The sequence below is a fragment of the Colius striatus genome, chromosome 2 (assembly GCF_028858725.1).
Source record: "Colius striatus isolate bColStr4 chromosome 2, bColStr4.1.hap1, whole genome shotgun sequence".
Classification (NCBI taxonomy): domain Eukaryota; kingdom Metazoa; phylum Chordata; class Aves; order Coliiformes; family Coliidae; genus Colius; species Colius striatus.
The window spans coordinates 89,101,043-89,116,327 of record NC_084760.1 but is presented as its reverse complement, the minus strand read 5'-3'; the positions used below and the strand labels follow the sequence as shown (position 1 = coordinate 89,116,327).

General features: G+C 43.1%; 2 protein-coding genes across 4 annotated transcripts in view; one reads left to right on the top strand and one right to left on the bottom strand.

Moving 5' to 3' along the window:
- Positions 1-4,789, top strand: part of USH2A (usherin) — a 392,303-nt gene extending 387,514 nt beyond the window's left edge. The window contains exons 70-71 of the mRNA XM_061990105.1: positions 1,753-1,983; positions 4,198-4,789. Of these exons, the coding sequence (XP_061846089.1) occupies positions 1,753-1,983; positions 4,198-4,287 (321 nt within the window). The 3' untranslated portion in view covers positions 4,288-4,789. The remainder of the gene's footprint in view (positions 1-1,752; positions 1,984-4,197) is intronic.
- A 523-nt stretch (positions 4,790-5,312) lies between these two features.
- KCTD3 (potassium channel tetramerization domain containing 3) overlaps positions 5,313-15,285 on the bottom strand; it is a 28,238-nt gene continuing 18,265 nt past the window's right edge. For all 3 annotated transcript variants that reach the window (XM_061991425.1, XM_061991426.1, XM_061991427.1), the window contains 8 exons: positions 12,635-12,722; positions 12,397-12,513; positions 11,011-11,181; positions 9,713-9,868; positions 8,637-8,733; positions 7,045-7,229; positions 6,809-6,947; positions 5,313-6,461 (listed from right to left, as the gene is read on the bottom strand). In XM_061991425.1, the coding sequence (XP_061847409.1) occupies positions 5,879-6,461; positions 6,809-6,947; positions 7,045-7,229; positions 8,637-8,733; positions 9,713-9,868; positions 11,011-11,181; positions 12,397-12,513; positions 12,635-12,722 (1,536 nt within the window). In that variant the 3' untranslated portion in view covers positions 5,313-5,878. The remainder of the gene's footprint in view (positions 6,462-6,808; positions 6,948-7,044; positions 7,230-8,636; positions 8,734-9,712; positions 9,869-11,010; positions 11,182-12,396; positions 12,514-12,634; positions 12,723-15,285) is intronic.

Sequence of the window (15,285 nt, the reverse complement as noted above, 5' to 3'; positions counted from 1 at the left end):
CCAAAAAGAACTGTATGGCATGTGATCTGCAGGCCCTGAAATGCTTTTGATGCTTATGAAAGAGTTGGGGGTGGAGCCACAGAAAATGCAAAGCCACTGATCTCATCTAATGTTAGCTGGCATCTGCAATAGATCTGAAAAGGCCTTGGCATGCTTTGAGAAGGTAGGTGATAAAATGTGCTTTTCAGAGGAACCTTTCAGGTCTTTGTCAGGTACCCAAGAAATTGGCCTGCAAAAAGCAGGACTTACTGAAGTAGAGATTCTGGTTTTTTTTTTTCTAGTGTCCAACCACTACCTAGGTGAAATGCCTTAAGATATTATAACTTTTGACAGGGTACAATTCTGTAAAAAAAAAAAAAATAGATGAAGAGCACGTTCCATTGTATAGTAGAAGAGCAATGCTATCCTACTCTTTGAGGAAAAGCAAGACAAAAGGAAGATGGCAATCATTCCGAGACTGAGAACAGGAGCAGCAGTGCCTTCTATTTCCATACTTCTTCCCAGGCACTGGCTGTGAGATGATTCTTCTTGTCACTTCTCAGATTCTTTTTCCTGTAAATGTCACTGAGCAGAACAGTGACTCCTGCATCCTTCACGCATTACGTTCCTTCTTGTCTCAGTGCCAAGAAGCTGCATCTGTGCCTCAACGAAGAAGCTCTTGGAAACAATGGGATTTCCAGTGTGCCCCTTCTCCTGGCAAAGGCTAAGAGCATAAGAAACTTATTATTTTGGTCTCATGGTTTTGATTCCTCTTCCACTACAGTCTGTCATGTTTTGTTGTTCCTCTTGACTTTAAAATGTCTTTGCTGTTGGCATGCTTGCACAATTCCTCCTTTGCTCTCCTTTCCTCTCCTTTCCTCTCCTTTCCTGAAACTCATGGACTTAATAGAATGAAAGAACTTAGAATCTGAGATGTTAGGAAAGAGCTATTATGAAGTGGCAAAATCACTCGTATTTTACAGTCGTTAGTGAAGTCATATGGCAAGCAATGCTGGCTTCCCATGTACCTGACAAGAGTTAAAAGTTAAATAGTTCCTCTCTTTTCCAGTTTCCCTGCTCCCTCACATCCTGCTACATTGCTCCACTTCAGACCCACAGCTAATTCACAGCTTCCCTAAGGAACAGACTGCACCTGCATTGCACCTTGCCCTGCCCTAATGCTTTTCCTCCCTCTCTTTGATCTCAGTTTGAGACCATTGCTGACACATCTGATCCATCAACCAGCGTCACCCTCAAAAGTTACACAATGCACGTTGAGGTAGAGTCATTAGCTTGCAGAGTTGCAAGATGTGTGATGTGCCAGATGACCCAAAGAGCATGCACAAAGGGGTCTAATGTTGCATGTTTCTCCTGGTGGGTGAATGCCTTCTCCCTGGTCATGACTGATAACTGGAAAAGGAAGTCTGCCAACATCTTGCTGTGCAAGCCTGGGTTATCATTCTGACAGTCAAAAAATGCTTGGACCTCTGCCTGTTGGATAGTTAAAAAAAAACCTCAAACCAACAAACAACTAGAGAAAGGGAAAAAAAAAAATCAGGGAAAGTCCTTTAGAGGGGTTGGGTGTTTTTATCTTTTTTAACAATATGATTTATGAGGTCCAGTTTCATTTTTCTGGTCTGTTTATAACTGTGCATGATTTTTGAAGCATGGCTTTCTTGGTTTCCTTCCACTCCTGCTTTGGTTTTGTTCAGATAGCATATTTGAGACCATACCCTTATATTTTGGATTTACTAGTTTATCTCTTCCTTGTAGGGGCTGGCGGACACAAAAATTCCAGCAGCTGGTTCTCCCACAAGCAACCACAGCATCATCACATCTGGGGCGAGGAGGCCAAGTCAGAGCCAGCTCAGTCGCACCTATTCCCCAGCCTCTCTCCATCGCAGCGTCAGCCAGCTGCTCAGCCTCTATGACAAAAAGTCTCTTGTTGAAGAATCACCTTGGGACACCATTATTCGCAATCACCGCGTCTCTGGTCGTGGCATGGTAAGGACACCTGCTCCTTTGTGAGGCTGTTGTCTGGCACCTGCTAGGGATTTCTCTGTTCTGTTAGAATCAGGAAGGGTCTAAAAAGCCAAAGCTGCTAGAGATACCGCCTGAAGACCTAGAAGGACACAGTTAGAGATCAGATCCTCAAATTTCTTCCTGCCTACTATTCTCTTCTGAATGATCACAGGCTGTTCTCATAGGATATAAGGGGTCCACATGCATCTGCCTGTGATTCCCACTCCATGGTCTACCAGGGATACACACCTTGAAGAATTCCCTTCTATTTGGTCAACTCATGGGCTTTTCTCTCTGTGCATTTCAGCAAATGTACACCTGTGAAAAGGGATGTCTTGACATCCTTTTCACGTTCAGTGCCAAAAGCAGGAGCTTGTGTTCTAGTGACTTCTGTTCTGTGACCCTGGACTCAGTTGCTGATGAGACCAGCTCTCTGTCCTCTGCCTAGTGACAATGCAGAGATCATGTGATCTTTTGGCATTCGTGACAAATTACTTCAAATTCTGCCAACATGAGACTAGAAGGTTGGGGGGGGCAACTTTCTACAAAAGATTATGTCCATCTTTTAACATAGGAGAGGACAGGATTGGCCAGTTTTCCCACCACAAGCCTGAACACACAGATAAAAGAAGTTAATGATTATCAAGGGCAGTGGCAACTTCCTTTCCTCTTTGTCGCCAGGAAACAGGCTTTTTAACCTCCACCCCGTGGCTTCCACTCTTCCCTGAGCAAATGTGTGGAAAGGGGTTTGGGGGCTGGCGAGCTGTATTTGCCTCCCAGAAAAAGCTAATAAGGGTCCCACAAGGGAAACAGACTGGGGCAAAGAGCAGGTGATGTAGCAACAAATGGAGTGTGCAGTTACCATTATGTGGATCTTGTCCAAAATGCAAAGAAAAGTCTGGCACATAAGTGCAGGCAGCTTCCTTGGGCTTTCACCTTCATCAAACAGCTAGAAGAGCTAGAATACAGAGGCACGCTGTCACAGCACAGGGATGTTGTTACCACTGCTGCCACAGCTGCTTATACCACAACAGCAGGGAAGCTGGTAAGACTATGTGACCAGATAGTGATGGGTCTTAGGCAAAACCCCCACGGGTACAGGTTGCCCTTCCTACCTCTCCTTGCCACTCACAGACTTCCTGTCAGTGCTATTGTGACTCAACCAACCATCAGTCATTTTGTCAGAACTATCAGCTCCTCATGATTTAATTCCATGGGGACTAACAACCCACCCAGGTGGTACCTCATTAGCTAGAAGAACAGCTTCTCCATAGTAAGAGAAGCAGCTCTTGCTCTATCTGCTTATCTTGTGCTAACCTTTTAATTTGGTTTAGCTTGCAGTTGCCCTACACACATGCTGGCTGTCAGTACGTTCGAACTGGTTCACAGAATAGCCCTGTGCTTCAGAAATGGTAGGAACAGACCAAAGCTTTCTCTCACATGCAGTGGCTTTTTAAAATCAGCAGCTCTGTGGACAAAGCAGGGCTCTTCTGTCCACCCTCTCTCCACTGCTTTTACATGTCCCTGAACCCTGTTGTCTCAGCTACTTTTTTTGCAAGCAAATTTCTTTCCCATGCATTTCACTCACTTCCCTTTATTATACTCAGTAGCATAGGACTGTCAGCAAGTTTTGTTCACCTATTTGTCCATCTCGTAAATCACTATACTGCATGGCTGAAGTGGCCCAGGACCTGTGTCTGTCTGCAGTTATACTGCTGGTGATGCTGTGGGAACAGTTTGTTTTTTCTCCAGCTTCCAACTCTTTCTCTGGCTCCATGCCTCAACATGAGTGCAGTTGGAAGAAGCCTGAAGGACAAAATCTTACCTAAATCACAGGCGACAGAGTTGGTACAGAAAACAAAAATATAGACACATCTTCCTTTTCACCTCTTTAAGTTCCCCATCCCACTGTAACAAATAGTTGTATTTACCCTTTGTCAGTCATAAATAACCGGGGCATTTTCCTTTTCTTTTTTATAACTTGCTTGCTATGAAAATTTAGTTGTTTTGGATTCAGGTGCTTGAATGCTTTAGGTTTTCACCTTACATTGAGAGGAATGGGAAAACACGTACAGAGGTAGAAATGTACTTACCTGACTACTTCAGGACTAGTTTTTAGGGACTTGGATGAAAAAGAAATGCAGGACTAGTCTGGTACAGTTTTGGCTTATATGCTTTTTTCCCTCTCCCCAACAGTATGTTGATGAAGAAGATCTTGTCAATGTCATCAAAGGCTTCAGCACAGTCACCAAGGAGCACACCACCTTCACTGACACCCACCTCTGAAGAACACAGCCACATTCTCTAGAAAATGAAAAGCGGGTAACTTGCCAAAAGCAGCCTGCACAGATGGCCTTTGGGGGAGGGGATAGGGCTGCTGTTTTCCCACCCCATGCCCCCTAGTTAGAAAACTGTTTGTTGGGAGGGGATGGGGTTGGGGGTTAAGTTGGCCTTGTTTTCCACCATCTCTTTGACTGTGTAGTAAAAACTGTGTGTTAGCGCTGATAGCTGAGGAAGGTAAGAGAACAGTCTGAATATCCCCAAGTTGTACAATAGGAGAAGCCTGTGAAGGGAGAGGCTCTCATCTTTGTCTCTCGTCCAGCTTTCACAGTTGTGTAAGATCATGGAGGCAGGAGGAGGGCAGTGTGTTTGGTAAGGAAAAGTCTTACCTACCCATAAACCAGCATGTGGCTAAATGGGGCCTTCATGTCAGGATAGCCATCTCTTTTCCTGGCCTGACAATGCCAGACCACAAAATTGTGTTCATGCACAGGTGAATAAACAGCAAATGAAGAAATTCTTAAGAGAGTTGTTTTCATCTTTGTGTTCTCTCCCTCCCTCTTCCCCACCCTTTCAGCTCAAGTTTTGAGGTTATTGTTCGTTTCTGTTTTTTTTAAAAAAAGAAGCCATTAATTAATTAATGCTGAACTTCCAGCAGGCTTTTTTTCCAAGGCATAAAGCCTACATATTAAACAATTGCTGTCACGGCTTTCCCCTTTTGCTTATGTGTTACTAATCTACAGACAGTAAAATTTGTTCACCATCCACAGTAAACTAGGAGCAAACTCAAGCAGCCAGTGCAACACAGGCAGGAAATATCATGTCAAGGTACTTGTAATTGAGAATTGTTGTACCATGACAGTAAACCTACTCCCATATTCATCCCTGTCCTTTTTTGAGAGAAAGTGACAAGGAAGCCCTCAAGAGCCTGCCAGTTCTGTGTATTCTGCCAAGCATAATTTTATGCATGCTCTCAGTCACAACCAGCAAAACCCATTATCTGATACTACACACTTTCAGAAAGCACAAGCAACACTCCTCTGGCAATTTATTTGGACTAAGAGGTAAAATAATATGGTATTTTGAATAGCTTCCTTCTTAACCTGCACAAAACATTTCAGATTTCGGACAGCAGCAAACAGATCAAAGATCTCATTCATAAAACAAGACTACAGAGGCAGCCCTGTCCATTGGTCAAAATCCAGCCAAGACAGCAGCAGCTCTGTACAGCAACACATGGCTGTGTCTAAAAGGCATCTTCCATTGAGCAACCACGTACTCCTTCAGCACCCGACCTTTCCCCAGAACAAAAATAATCACAACATACCACATGCCTGACCATATTTACGCAAGAATGCACAACAATATTTTGGACCAAGTACCGTACTACATTTTAGAGCATTACATAAAGCCACACATAGATGTGGACAACTCTTCAAAGGTTTGGAAGCAGCCAGCTTCTTTCCCATAGCCTTACAAGTTTCATTCTGGTTATAAGAATCAAGTCCCATTCAAGAAACAACCAACAACACATAACATTACTCCTGTAACCAGCCAGAAGTGCACCTGCACCTCATCTTTGCCACCAGTCACATTTTCACAAGCCGTAGTCCTGGCAGGACGAGTCATTCTTCCGGTGACGTGGTGAAGCAGCTGTCTTTGTAGGTGATGGAGAAGCTGCACCAGGTAATTCGGGCCCACCTTCAGCAAGGACTGGTGCAGAGGCCAGGAGGGGCACTTTCTTCCTTCCCAGGAAGCCAGCTCCTTCAAACCCCATTTTCTTTTTGCTTTCAGTTTTGGCTTCATTTTCCTCTTCTGGTCCTCTCCTTTTGAGATCCAGAGAACTCTCTGGCAGACGGTGAACCTCTGTACTGCAACACCCACCTGCATCCGTCACGCCTGTGCCTCGCACTTCAAGCGCTGTTGTCAGGACTGCCTTCCTCTCAGCTGCACTGCTTTCAAATGCCACCTTCCTGGCCTCTGGCTGGCTGGAATTCCCATTTGCAGCAGCTGCCTTGTCTGTTGGGCTTTTGCTGGCCAAGTTGAAAGCCTGGAAGTCCCGGTAACTGTGAAAGCTCTCCGTCCGCCTGGCTCTTGCCAAGAGGGGACTTTCTCTGTATGGCCGCACAGAACCATACGTGGCCGCTTCATGGATTGTTTCGTGGTGCTGCAATTGGAGGCTTCAAAAACCAAGGATGGGAAGAACAAGTGTTAGGGCTGAGAACAGCACACAGTTCCTCTGCACACCCTGCTCCCACCCACCACTGCAACTCCCCCTAAAAACAGCAATACACTCATCATAACCCCCACATGAGGGCTTCTGGATCACTCACTTCTTGTAGGATACTTTAATCTGCACATTTATATAGACCAACAGAAATCAAGGACTCTGCATGTGTAGTTCACAGCACTGAGGGCATGGATTCAGGGGCTCAGCTCCAGCATTCAGGTCACCAAACCCCTCTTTGCCTACCTGAAAGGTAAAACATGTGGTGCTTACAGTCAGTGCCACTCATTGGTGACTTACCTGGAATTGGACTCCCGAAGCCGGTTTGGCTGAACAACTGAGGTGGCAGGACTGATGTTGGGAGTGGCACAGCGAGAGGTGCTCAGGTCACACTGGTCAAGCAGCTTGAGCAGCTCTTCCTCTGTGGGGCCGCCCACATCTGAAAGAGACAGCTCTTAGTGCCCAGGTCCATTTACCATAGTCATGCACATGTGAGGACAGAGACAGAGCCACACCACAGTCTTGGCATAACTGACCTTTGTCTTCACTCTTATTAACCATGTCCATAGCTGTGGTCAGGTCCCACATCTGGATGCTGCCATTTGAATGCCCAGTGAAGAGGTAGCGACGTGGCCGGGAGCCCATCCTGCTGGATCCTTCACACTCTCGCACAGTGAATGACGAGATGGTAGTGCAGTCAACAGCCTGGATCTCACAGATCCTACAGGAAGAGAAACTCCAAATTACTAAAACAATTGCACCTAGCAGAGTTTGGCCAAGTAAAGTCAGTATGATTTTGATTTTCTGAGAAGGCACAAAACTTGCCATCATAAAAAGACCCTTCTTCCAGAGAGAAGTCCTTCCCCTGCATGACGGGCATGCTGCTCAGCTGCAGACATTACCTCCCCCCACAACCCACCTGCAGTCTTACTACTCATTTATTTTTATTAGGAAACTCCCATGTGTTTGGTGTCCATTTTCAGTTTGACATGATTAGAAACCTAAGGTTCTCAAGAATGACAACTAGCCCCTTCATTTGCTAGACACTCTAGGAAACTAACCTGCAGAAACAGCACATTTAACCATATAAAAGATATGCAAAAAAATCCAAGGATGATAAATCCAAGATTATCTATACACTTGACACGGCTTTTTCTTCATCACTTATTTCCCTTTATTTAAGGAGCTTATGTGGGGAGTGAGAAAAAAAGACTCCCACAACTAAGCTGCTAAGTCCGACTCCACACCAGATCCTCCTATGCTCTGGGTAATCTGTTTTACTGGCCCCTTGGATTGAGCTTTTTATGCAAGAAGTGCCAAAATAAGTAAGTCAGTCATCTAATAAAACTTTCCACTCCATACAAATCTAGCCTGAAAGAAAAAAAAGAAATCATTTAAAAATCATCACGAGTAATCTGCAGGGTTTCCATCCTCAATTTGGATGCCAACAGTGTTAAGACATCAACATTTTCACCCAGGTTCATAGTTATTAGGCAAGAGATGCAAGAACAGCAAGAAGCACTGAAAGCACTATCTTTTCTGATCTCTTGCCATCTTCCTAGCCTAACAGGAAGAAAAGCAGCTGTGGTTATTTGGCAACTTCTTTTACTACATTGGCAGCAAGGTAGTAGAATATTATGAAGCCAAGCCTGAGCAAATAATTGCATAGCCAACCTAGAAGACAGTCTCTTGGTTTTAAAGGTTCTAATATCTTCAAACACAAGTGCAAAGGAAGAAACTACCCTGTCTACCTTTGTAAGCAGCATAAACCCTGCCACCAGTAACCCCAGCATTCATTTTGAAATGTAACATTGGCATGGTACCAGGGCTGAGTTTTACAGATTCTGCAGAAGCACCAAATGTTTGTTTTGTGAGCACAGCAGGCGCCAGCCACTGTGAAGTGGGTCTCTGACAGCACACTTTTCCAAAAATGCTATTTGGCTTCTAGGTTATAGCAGATCATAAAGTACAGCTTTGCTTCTAACACACAACTGATAGAGTTCAGCCGGAGCTCTCGAGTGCATTAGAGGTTTGCCAAGTGCAACCGCATTCAGCTCCATGAGATGGGGACCCTACCACCTGAAAGGGTCTGCTCCCTTCCCAACCAAAACCCTAGACATGGGGGTACCTTTTTCCAGTTGAAGACAGTCTTACAAACAGCTTATTAGTGATGGGAACAACTTTTTGGATAAACACCTGTTGATCATCACGTTCACCAAAGGGCCCTAAAGAAAAAAACCAGAAAAGATGTTATTTGTTTCAAGTCCCTCATCCTCTTCCCCACACAGGCCTGAAGACCCAAACTCATATTTATTAGTATGACCACTGCTATTTTAAAGTGTCAGGACCGGGGAACCAAAGCTGACTAGTAGCCAGAAAAAGTCATCCAATAGTTAGAAGCCTCTACAGATACAAATCTCTTTTTTTTTTCCTTTGGTTTCCCATTCTTGAGTTTCCTGCTTATTCCTGGAGGATTTACTACATCACTACAAACTCTACACTAAGCCCCTATGATAACTCTACTTTCTTATTTTGCAGCTCCTAGGTATTTAGATACTTCATCAGATTTCTTGCCACAGTCCTGATCCCACAGTATATTCACAGGGCATCCTATTCATCAAAGGTTCATTTGCAAGACTAGGACCCCAAAGGAACCTAGACTACTTGTCTGCTTGTATTGACTGGCATGCATTCCTTCATCATCACTTCGCTATAGCAACGTGTTACCACCATTTGCCTCTGCAGTTTCAAGGCTTCAGTAAACTTTGTCACAGTTTCAAAGTCACTGAAGAATTTTTCACATGTACATCATTTAATCCTGAACAGTGAACTGGAATTTGCAGTAGACTCAAACCTTGGTGTGCTCATCTGCTTTAATGCAGTCTCCCCTGCTTTCTGTCATTCTCTAGTTAAATCAAAAGCAAAATGCTACATCAGTTTGCTCAAAGAAGTATTGTATCTGTGTTTGAAAGTTTTTCTTCCCTCTTTCTGACCTTCAGAGTAAGCCCTTTAAGTGTACTCACTTTATACAACCCAAATAGTGAGTATTAATAGCAGAATCTTACAGATCCCTGCCAGCTTTTCAAGGTGAGAGCAGTATATAACAGCTTACACCCATCAGCTGACTTGCATGTTATAGAGTTGAAGGTTAGTTATATCTTTGTAAGACCAGTGATTACACAGGCTCAGCACAGTGTATCTTACCAATGTCGTTTCCAGAACAGTAACTGCCATGACTCTCTGCTTCCTCCAGGGATAAGATTTTGAATGACGCAAGAGGTGTTGAGCCTGGCTGAGTTGAAATCATGCCCCGGAATCGAGTCACAGTCCATGTCCGGACATGGTTGTTATCAGCACAAACTAGAAATGAAAAGATGTACAGTAACATTTACAAGGGATGGCAAAACTTTCTGAGATAAACTTCTCTAATGATTTCTATACGACATTTTGTCAAGACTGACCAAATCCTCTTTGGTGACTCAATGTCAGGTCATATATCATCTCCAGACAATTGCCAAACAATCTACAAATTGTTGCTGTTGGCCTGTTTTCTATTAGCTTTGTCTCTTCCCTCAGAAATTCAGGAAACAAACTGAAGTAGGTGGAACACAACATTAAGGTCTGAGTCGGTGCCAGTAGTATACAGCACACTTCAATGTTCTGTGTGCAGATGCTAGGACAAGGCATATTATGACAGCAGCTTGGCAGCAGAACTCTCACCACACAATAGCGTTGCATGATTTCATTCATTAGTTGCTCAGTTTTCTACACACAGATGTGCTCTTTCTGGGCACTGAGGATTTAGGACCAAGTTGCTGGGGAACAGATGACCTTTGGGCTGTTTGACTGCTGTGCAACTGTATAATTTCCTGGTTTGTTTTGTTTTTAAAAAAATGGGGCAGCAGCCACATTCTGTTCTTTGCCACACCCTGGTTGCTGGATTCCTCTTACATAGGGAGAAGAGATTGCATCTTCCCTGAAAGCATGACACTTCCCTGAGCATGAGATAGGACAAACAGGATATCAACAAACACTGGGAGACTGCTGAGAAATGAAACACAGAGAGCCACTTGAAGCCATGGGAAGGCTTTTTTCTAGAGCCCAAGTGGAGATAGTGACATTTTGCTGCAGCCTCCTGAAAGACCGTTAAAAGAAGACAAGTCCCAAAGGACCTGACCACAAAAGTAAGACTTGACAGGGATCTGCTTGCTTACAAACCCTTTTATTTCCACAAATGAAAACCTTGGAATAAGACACAAAAGAATGTGTTAGTTATTCCAGTGTTTGGTCAAATAAAACCTAACTGCTTGAGGCTCTGAAGAACAGTTACTTTAAGAAAGAAGATCTAAGCCAATATAGCTCCTCTCCCACCCCTAAATCTGTCCAACTCATTTCTATCACATGTGCGAACATTGTAAGTTATAAAGCAATGCATACGAACACATGATTGCTCAGGAGGAAGGGACAGCTGCCAATACAAGTCTGCGCACAGAAAACATTACCTGACACAAGGTGTTTCTCTGAGAGCATGATCTTTGTAACAGGACTTCGATGAACTGTGAAGGTCTGAAAGAGCTGAGGCCCAGACCCAACTGTTTCAGGGTGCTGTACAATCACCCTCACTGCTCCAGAGCTCGTGCCATATGCAATCTCAATCCAGTTGCCACTTACACCTAAAGCAAGCAAGAACACAGTTGTTTCCCCCAGGAATGAAAGCTTGTCTTACTGAGACCACAAATGAGGAAGTAGAAAATAGTATTTCCAAGCTTCCAGAGAAAGATAGGTATTTATAATTACAGATTTATACTAATTTTCCCACAAACAGAGAGGACATTTATAAATATCTAAAGGGTGGGTGTCAGGAGGTTGGGGCATCCCTTTTTTCTATAGTAGCTAGCAACAGGACAAGGGGTAATGGGATGAAGCTGGAACACAAAAAGTTCCACTTAAATATAAGAAAAAACTATTTCACTGTTCAGGTGAGGGAGCCCTGGCACAGGCTGCCCAGAGGGGTTGTGGAGTCTCCTTCCTTGGAGGTCTTCAAGACCCGCCTGGACATGTTCCTATGCGACTTGATCTAGGTGAACCTGCTTCTGCAGGGGGGTTGGACTAGATGACCTCTAAAGCTCCCTTCCAACCCCTACCATTCTGTGATTCTATGATTTTGCCACTAAACCACCCAAAGATTTGTTCAATTCCATCCTAGACTTTTCAACGCTGTCCCTCTGGAAGTGAAGAGATGGATAGTTATATGATCAGGTATTTTGGTACTCCTCACAGGGATATCACTGGTCAATATGTACCACACCATTTGTTTTTGCCTTAGTGGGAGGTAAATGGGAAGGTAAGGCAAGAGCAAGGAGGACTATAGTTAAAAAGGTCACTGTGGTATCAATATAGTTATGTGAGTAACCACTTTCTCACAGTTTGGGTTGGGTTTTTTTTGGGGGGGGAGGGGGCAGGGGAGGTCTTGGTTCCAGATGTATTGGCTCCTCCCTGAATTCACCAAAAAACTATTTCAGTTAATACAATTCATAATCTAAGTGTGCATCTTGTGCAAAAGGCTTAACATCAGCAAAGGCACATTATGTACAAGCATTCATATATGATGTATTATGTTATCACATCATACATTAATGTATAACGTATGATGTAAAAGCACATGCACACACACACGTAAGTACAGGTACCTATTTATACACGTGTACAGACGTAAGAGGAAAAAGTTATACCTAGTGTTCATCATTCCTTGGAAAATGATTAAATGAAGAAAAACATCATTGTTTATGTCTAGGGCTCTGCTCTGCATCAACAGAAAAAATCCATTTAGAAAAAACCCTCACATCTGTTACAGACTCTCACTGAATAGACAATAATAGAATACTGACTTGTTTTAGGTGTGAGGTAGACACTGAGTGCTGTTATAGCATCGTTGGAGGGATCATGGTACAATTCTGTCACTAGGAGGTCATTGTCTTTCATTCGCAATGGAAACTTCTGCATGTCTGTGGGGAAGAGACAGAATAGACATAGTTGTTATGATGCAACTGAGACCAAAAAAAGAGTTTAAGAATGAAGCTACTCAGTACCACTTCCTTTTTATTCTGCCCTGCTCTTATTTCTTACCTATATAGTAGATAGAGCCATTGTTGCAGCCCAGCAGCAGAAAAGACCCAGCAGTATCATAGCTTGTGATAGGAACAACATCCTGAACCTAGTGCAAACAAAGGAAAAAAAAAATAAAGATAAATCAAGAAGCTGGGTTGCTACTTTCTCAGTTTTCAGACATTTTTAGTACATTTTGTTGAAGAACACCTGAGTTTGTTACTGGTCTGAAGCTTTGGTGTACATACTTAATGGCATTCTTCAAGTATTACTGGCAGATCATATTCCTTTACCAAACTGGATCTTAAGTTATGACATTCAGCAGCAGCACGCACCCAAGGAAGCACAGCTGCTCTAGAAGATCCTTCTCCATGTGAAGCACAAAGCTTAGGCTGTTACAACTAAACCACATTTTCAGAAGAGGATTTTTATTTTTTCCCCAATATGCAAAATGAGTGTACTTCACGCTTTCTGTCCTATCCCTTCTGCCCTTTCTGGCACGTCCTTAAGAGGCTGCTGGTCAAACAAACTCACTAAGCTTTCCTTTACCCTTCCAGCTCTTGTGTTTATCTGCCAGCCCCTGTGGAGATCTTGGCCTCCAATAGATATGTAATGAGTGAAAAAAGAATTCTTGTCCCATTACAATTCTCACTTCCAACATGCATCCATACCACGTAAACTGGAAGGCAGCCCTGTCATATTTTACTTAGTGGTCTACGATTAAGGTGAGGGATTAAGAATACCCAGTCTTTGCCCTCTTGGATCCAAAGGAATGCTTATCCCCTCAGGTGGGACTGACATTTCAAGGAAATAAAATTTTGTTTCATTTATACTTGCTATGATCCCCTAGCTCAAGCAATTATTTTTTGCTTCAGCCCTGAGGAAGAAAAAGCCAAAAGCCATTTTATCCACAGCACTCAAACATACACAAAGTCACAGCATTTTTCCTGCATTCCATGCTTCAGTCAGTCCATTTAATGGACACTGAATACTATCAATTGATGGAAACGTCACCATAAGTTCTCATTTGTCTCTGACCAACAGCATCCTTTTGGTTGCTTCAGAGACTTGCAAAACACCTACAATATAACTGTTGGATAAAAGTAAAACAAATCAACTAATGAAATTTCCCTGCACTACAAAGAGTTTAGAGCACTCTAAACTACTCCCTCCTAACCTAAGGATAGTCTGTAAGTCCCTAAAACACATTCTAAGCCTACCTTACCGAAAAGGCTGTAACATGAATATAGCTTCTGCATATTTTCCTGGGGAGAGGAGAGAAGATGCACTTTATCTCCTTTCTTTGTTTAAAGAACTACGCTTCTCTCACTTATGTTCACCCATAATTCAGCACAGATCCAATGCTAAAAATGAACGGTTCTTGGAAAGCACTTGGATTTTACCTGTATGATTGGAGGACCTGGAGCAGGATCCTTTCCAACTACTGTAAATAATTGCGATTGTTGATCTCAATGCTTTCATGTAGTCCCTCAGATACAGCTGTTTAAGCACCCTCCCCTCCCCACAGTCAAATTCATACTACACCTAATTAAATAAGGCATCTAATGATCTGGGCCACAGAACTTAGTTTGAAAAGATTTCTTTTTTTCCAGACAACTTTAAAGAAGTAGCACAAGAGCAGAAAGGCACAGAATTAGAGTGTCAGCATCTCATAGTCTATGTATAAAGGTGCAGTGTGCTCTCTAGTTCTGTGGATCAAAGGTATGTACTGAAGTTCGCTCATCTGCAAAAAAAGTTTACACTTGTGAAGGTAGAGGCAACAGATATATCACCCTGCACAGAAGGCATAACTCTAAGGAAAGGTCTGAGCAAGAGGATTCACAATACTGCCAACAGCAGAGACTGACTGACTGGGTCAGATAGATCACAGAAAGCAAGGAGAGTCCTCTCTTCTGCTGCAGAAACTGGAACACCAGAGGTGGTTCAGCAATTGCATCTGCCAAGACGTGAACTTTTATTAGGAAGCAGAGAAACACCATCCAACAGTCACGGGTAAAAACATGGCCAGTAAGAATCCTCGCTTCCCAGACTTAAGTTTTTCTGCCATACTCTATTACTTTATGTCACCTCTTATAGTGTAACACTAAATATTCTGCTTCCTTTAAGCTCTCGTATGATAAGGATTTAACTACTGAAGTATCTAGCACTTGCAACTTCCTTTTCTTATTGCACACAACTGAAACATGGCCAGAGGAAAAAATACTAAGGCAAACACCTCAGCTAGTCTGCTCAAAACTTCAAGATCAGAAGATGTGAGAATCAATTGGAGGCAGAGGTCAGAGTTACACCTTCAGGGTGTAATACATCAAGTACAAATATCACAGTGTAAGGAAGGATAGTTTTGCACAAATTAAGTCTCTTTAAAGTAGAATTTAGAAAGGCATCACAAAAGAAAGCCTGAAAGGAAGCAAAGTTCTTGGTCTGAAGTGGGCCATTGGCACATGCTGTTTCTTTAAATCTCTCTCACTGCAGCAAACGATTACACTTTAAGTTCAGAGCTGTGAGCAATTCACAGAAAGCAGTTACACAAATATCATGTATCCTCACAAGGAACTTTAAGATCAGAGGTACAATCCTACCATTTAAGTATTTAGGAGGTTCTTCAAGAAGCATTTGTTCTAAAGGGAGATGAAGAACTACAGGAAGATGGG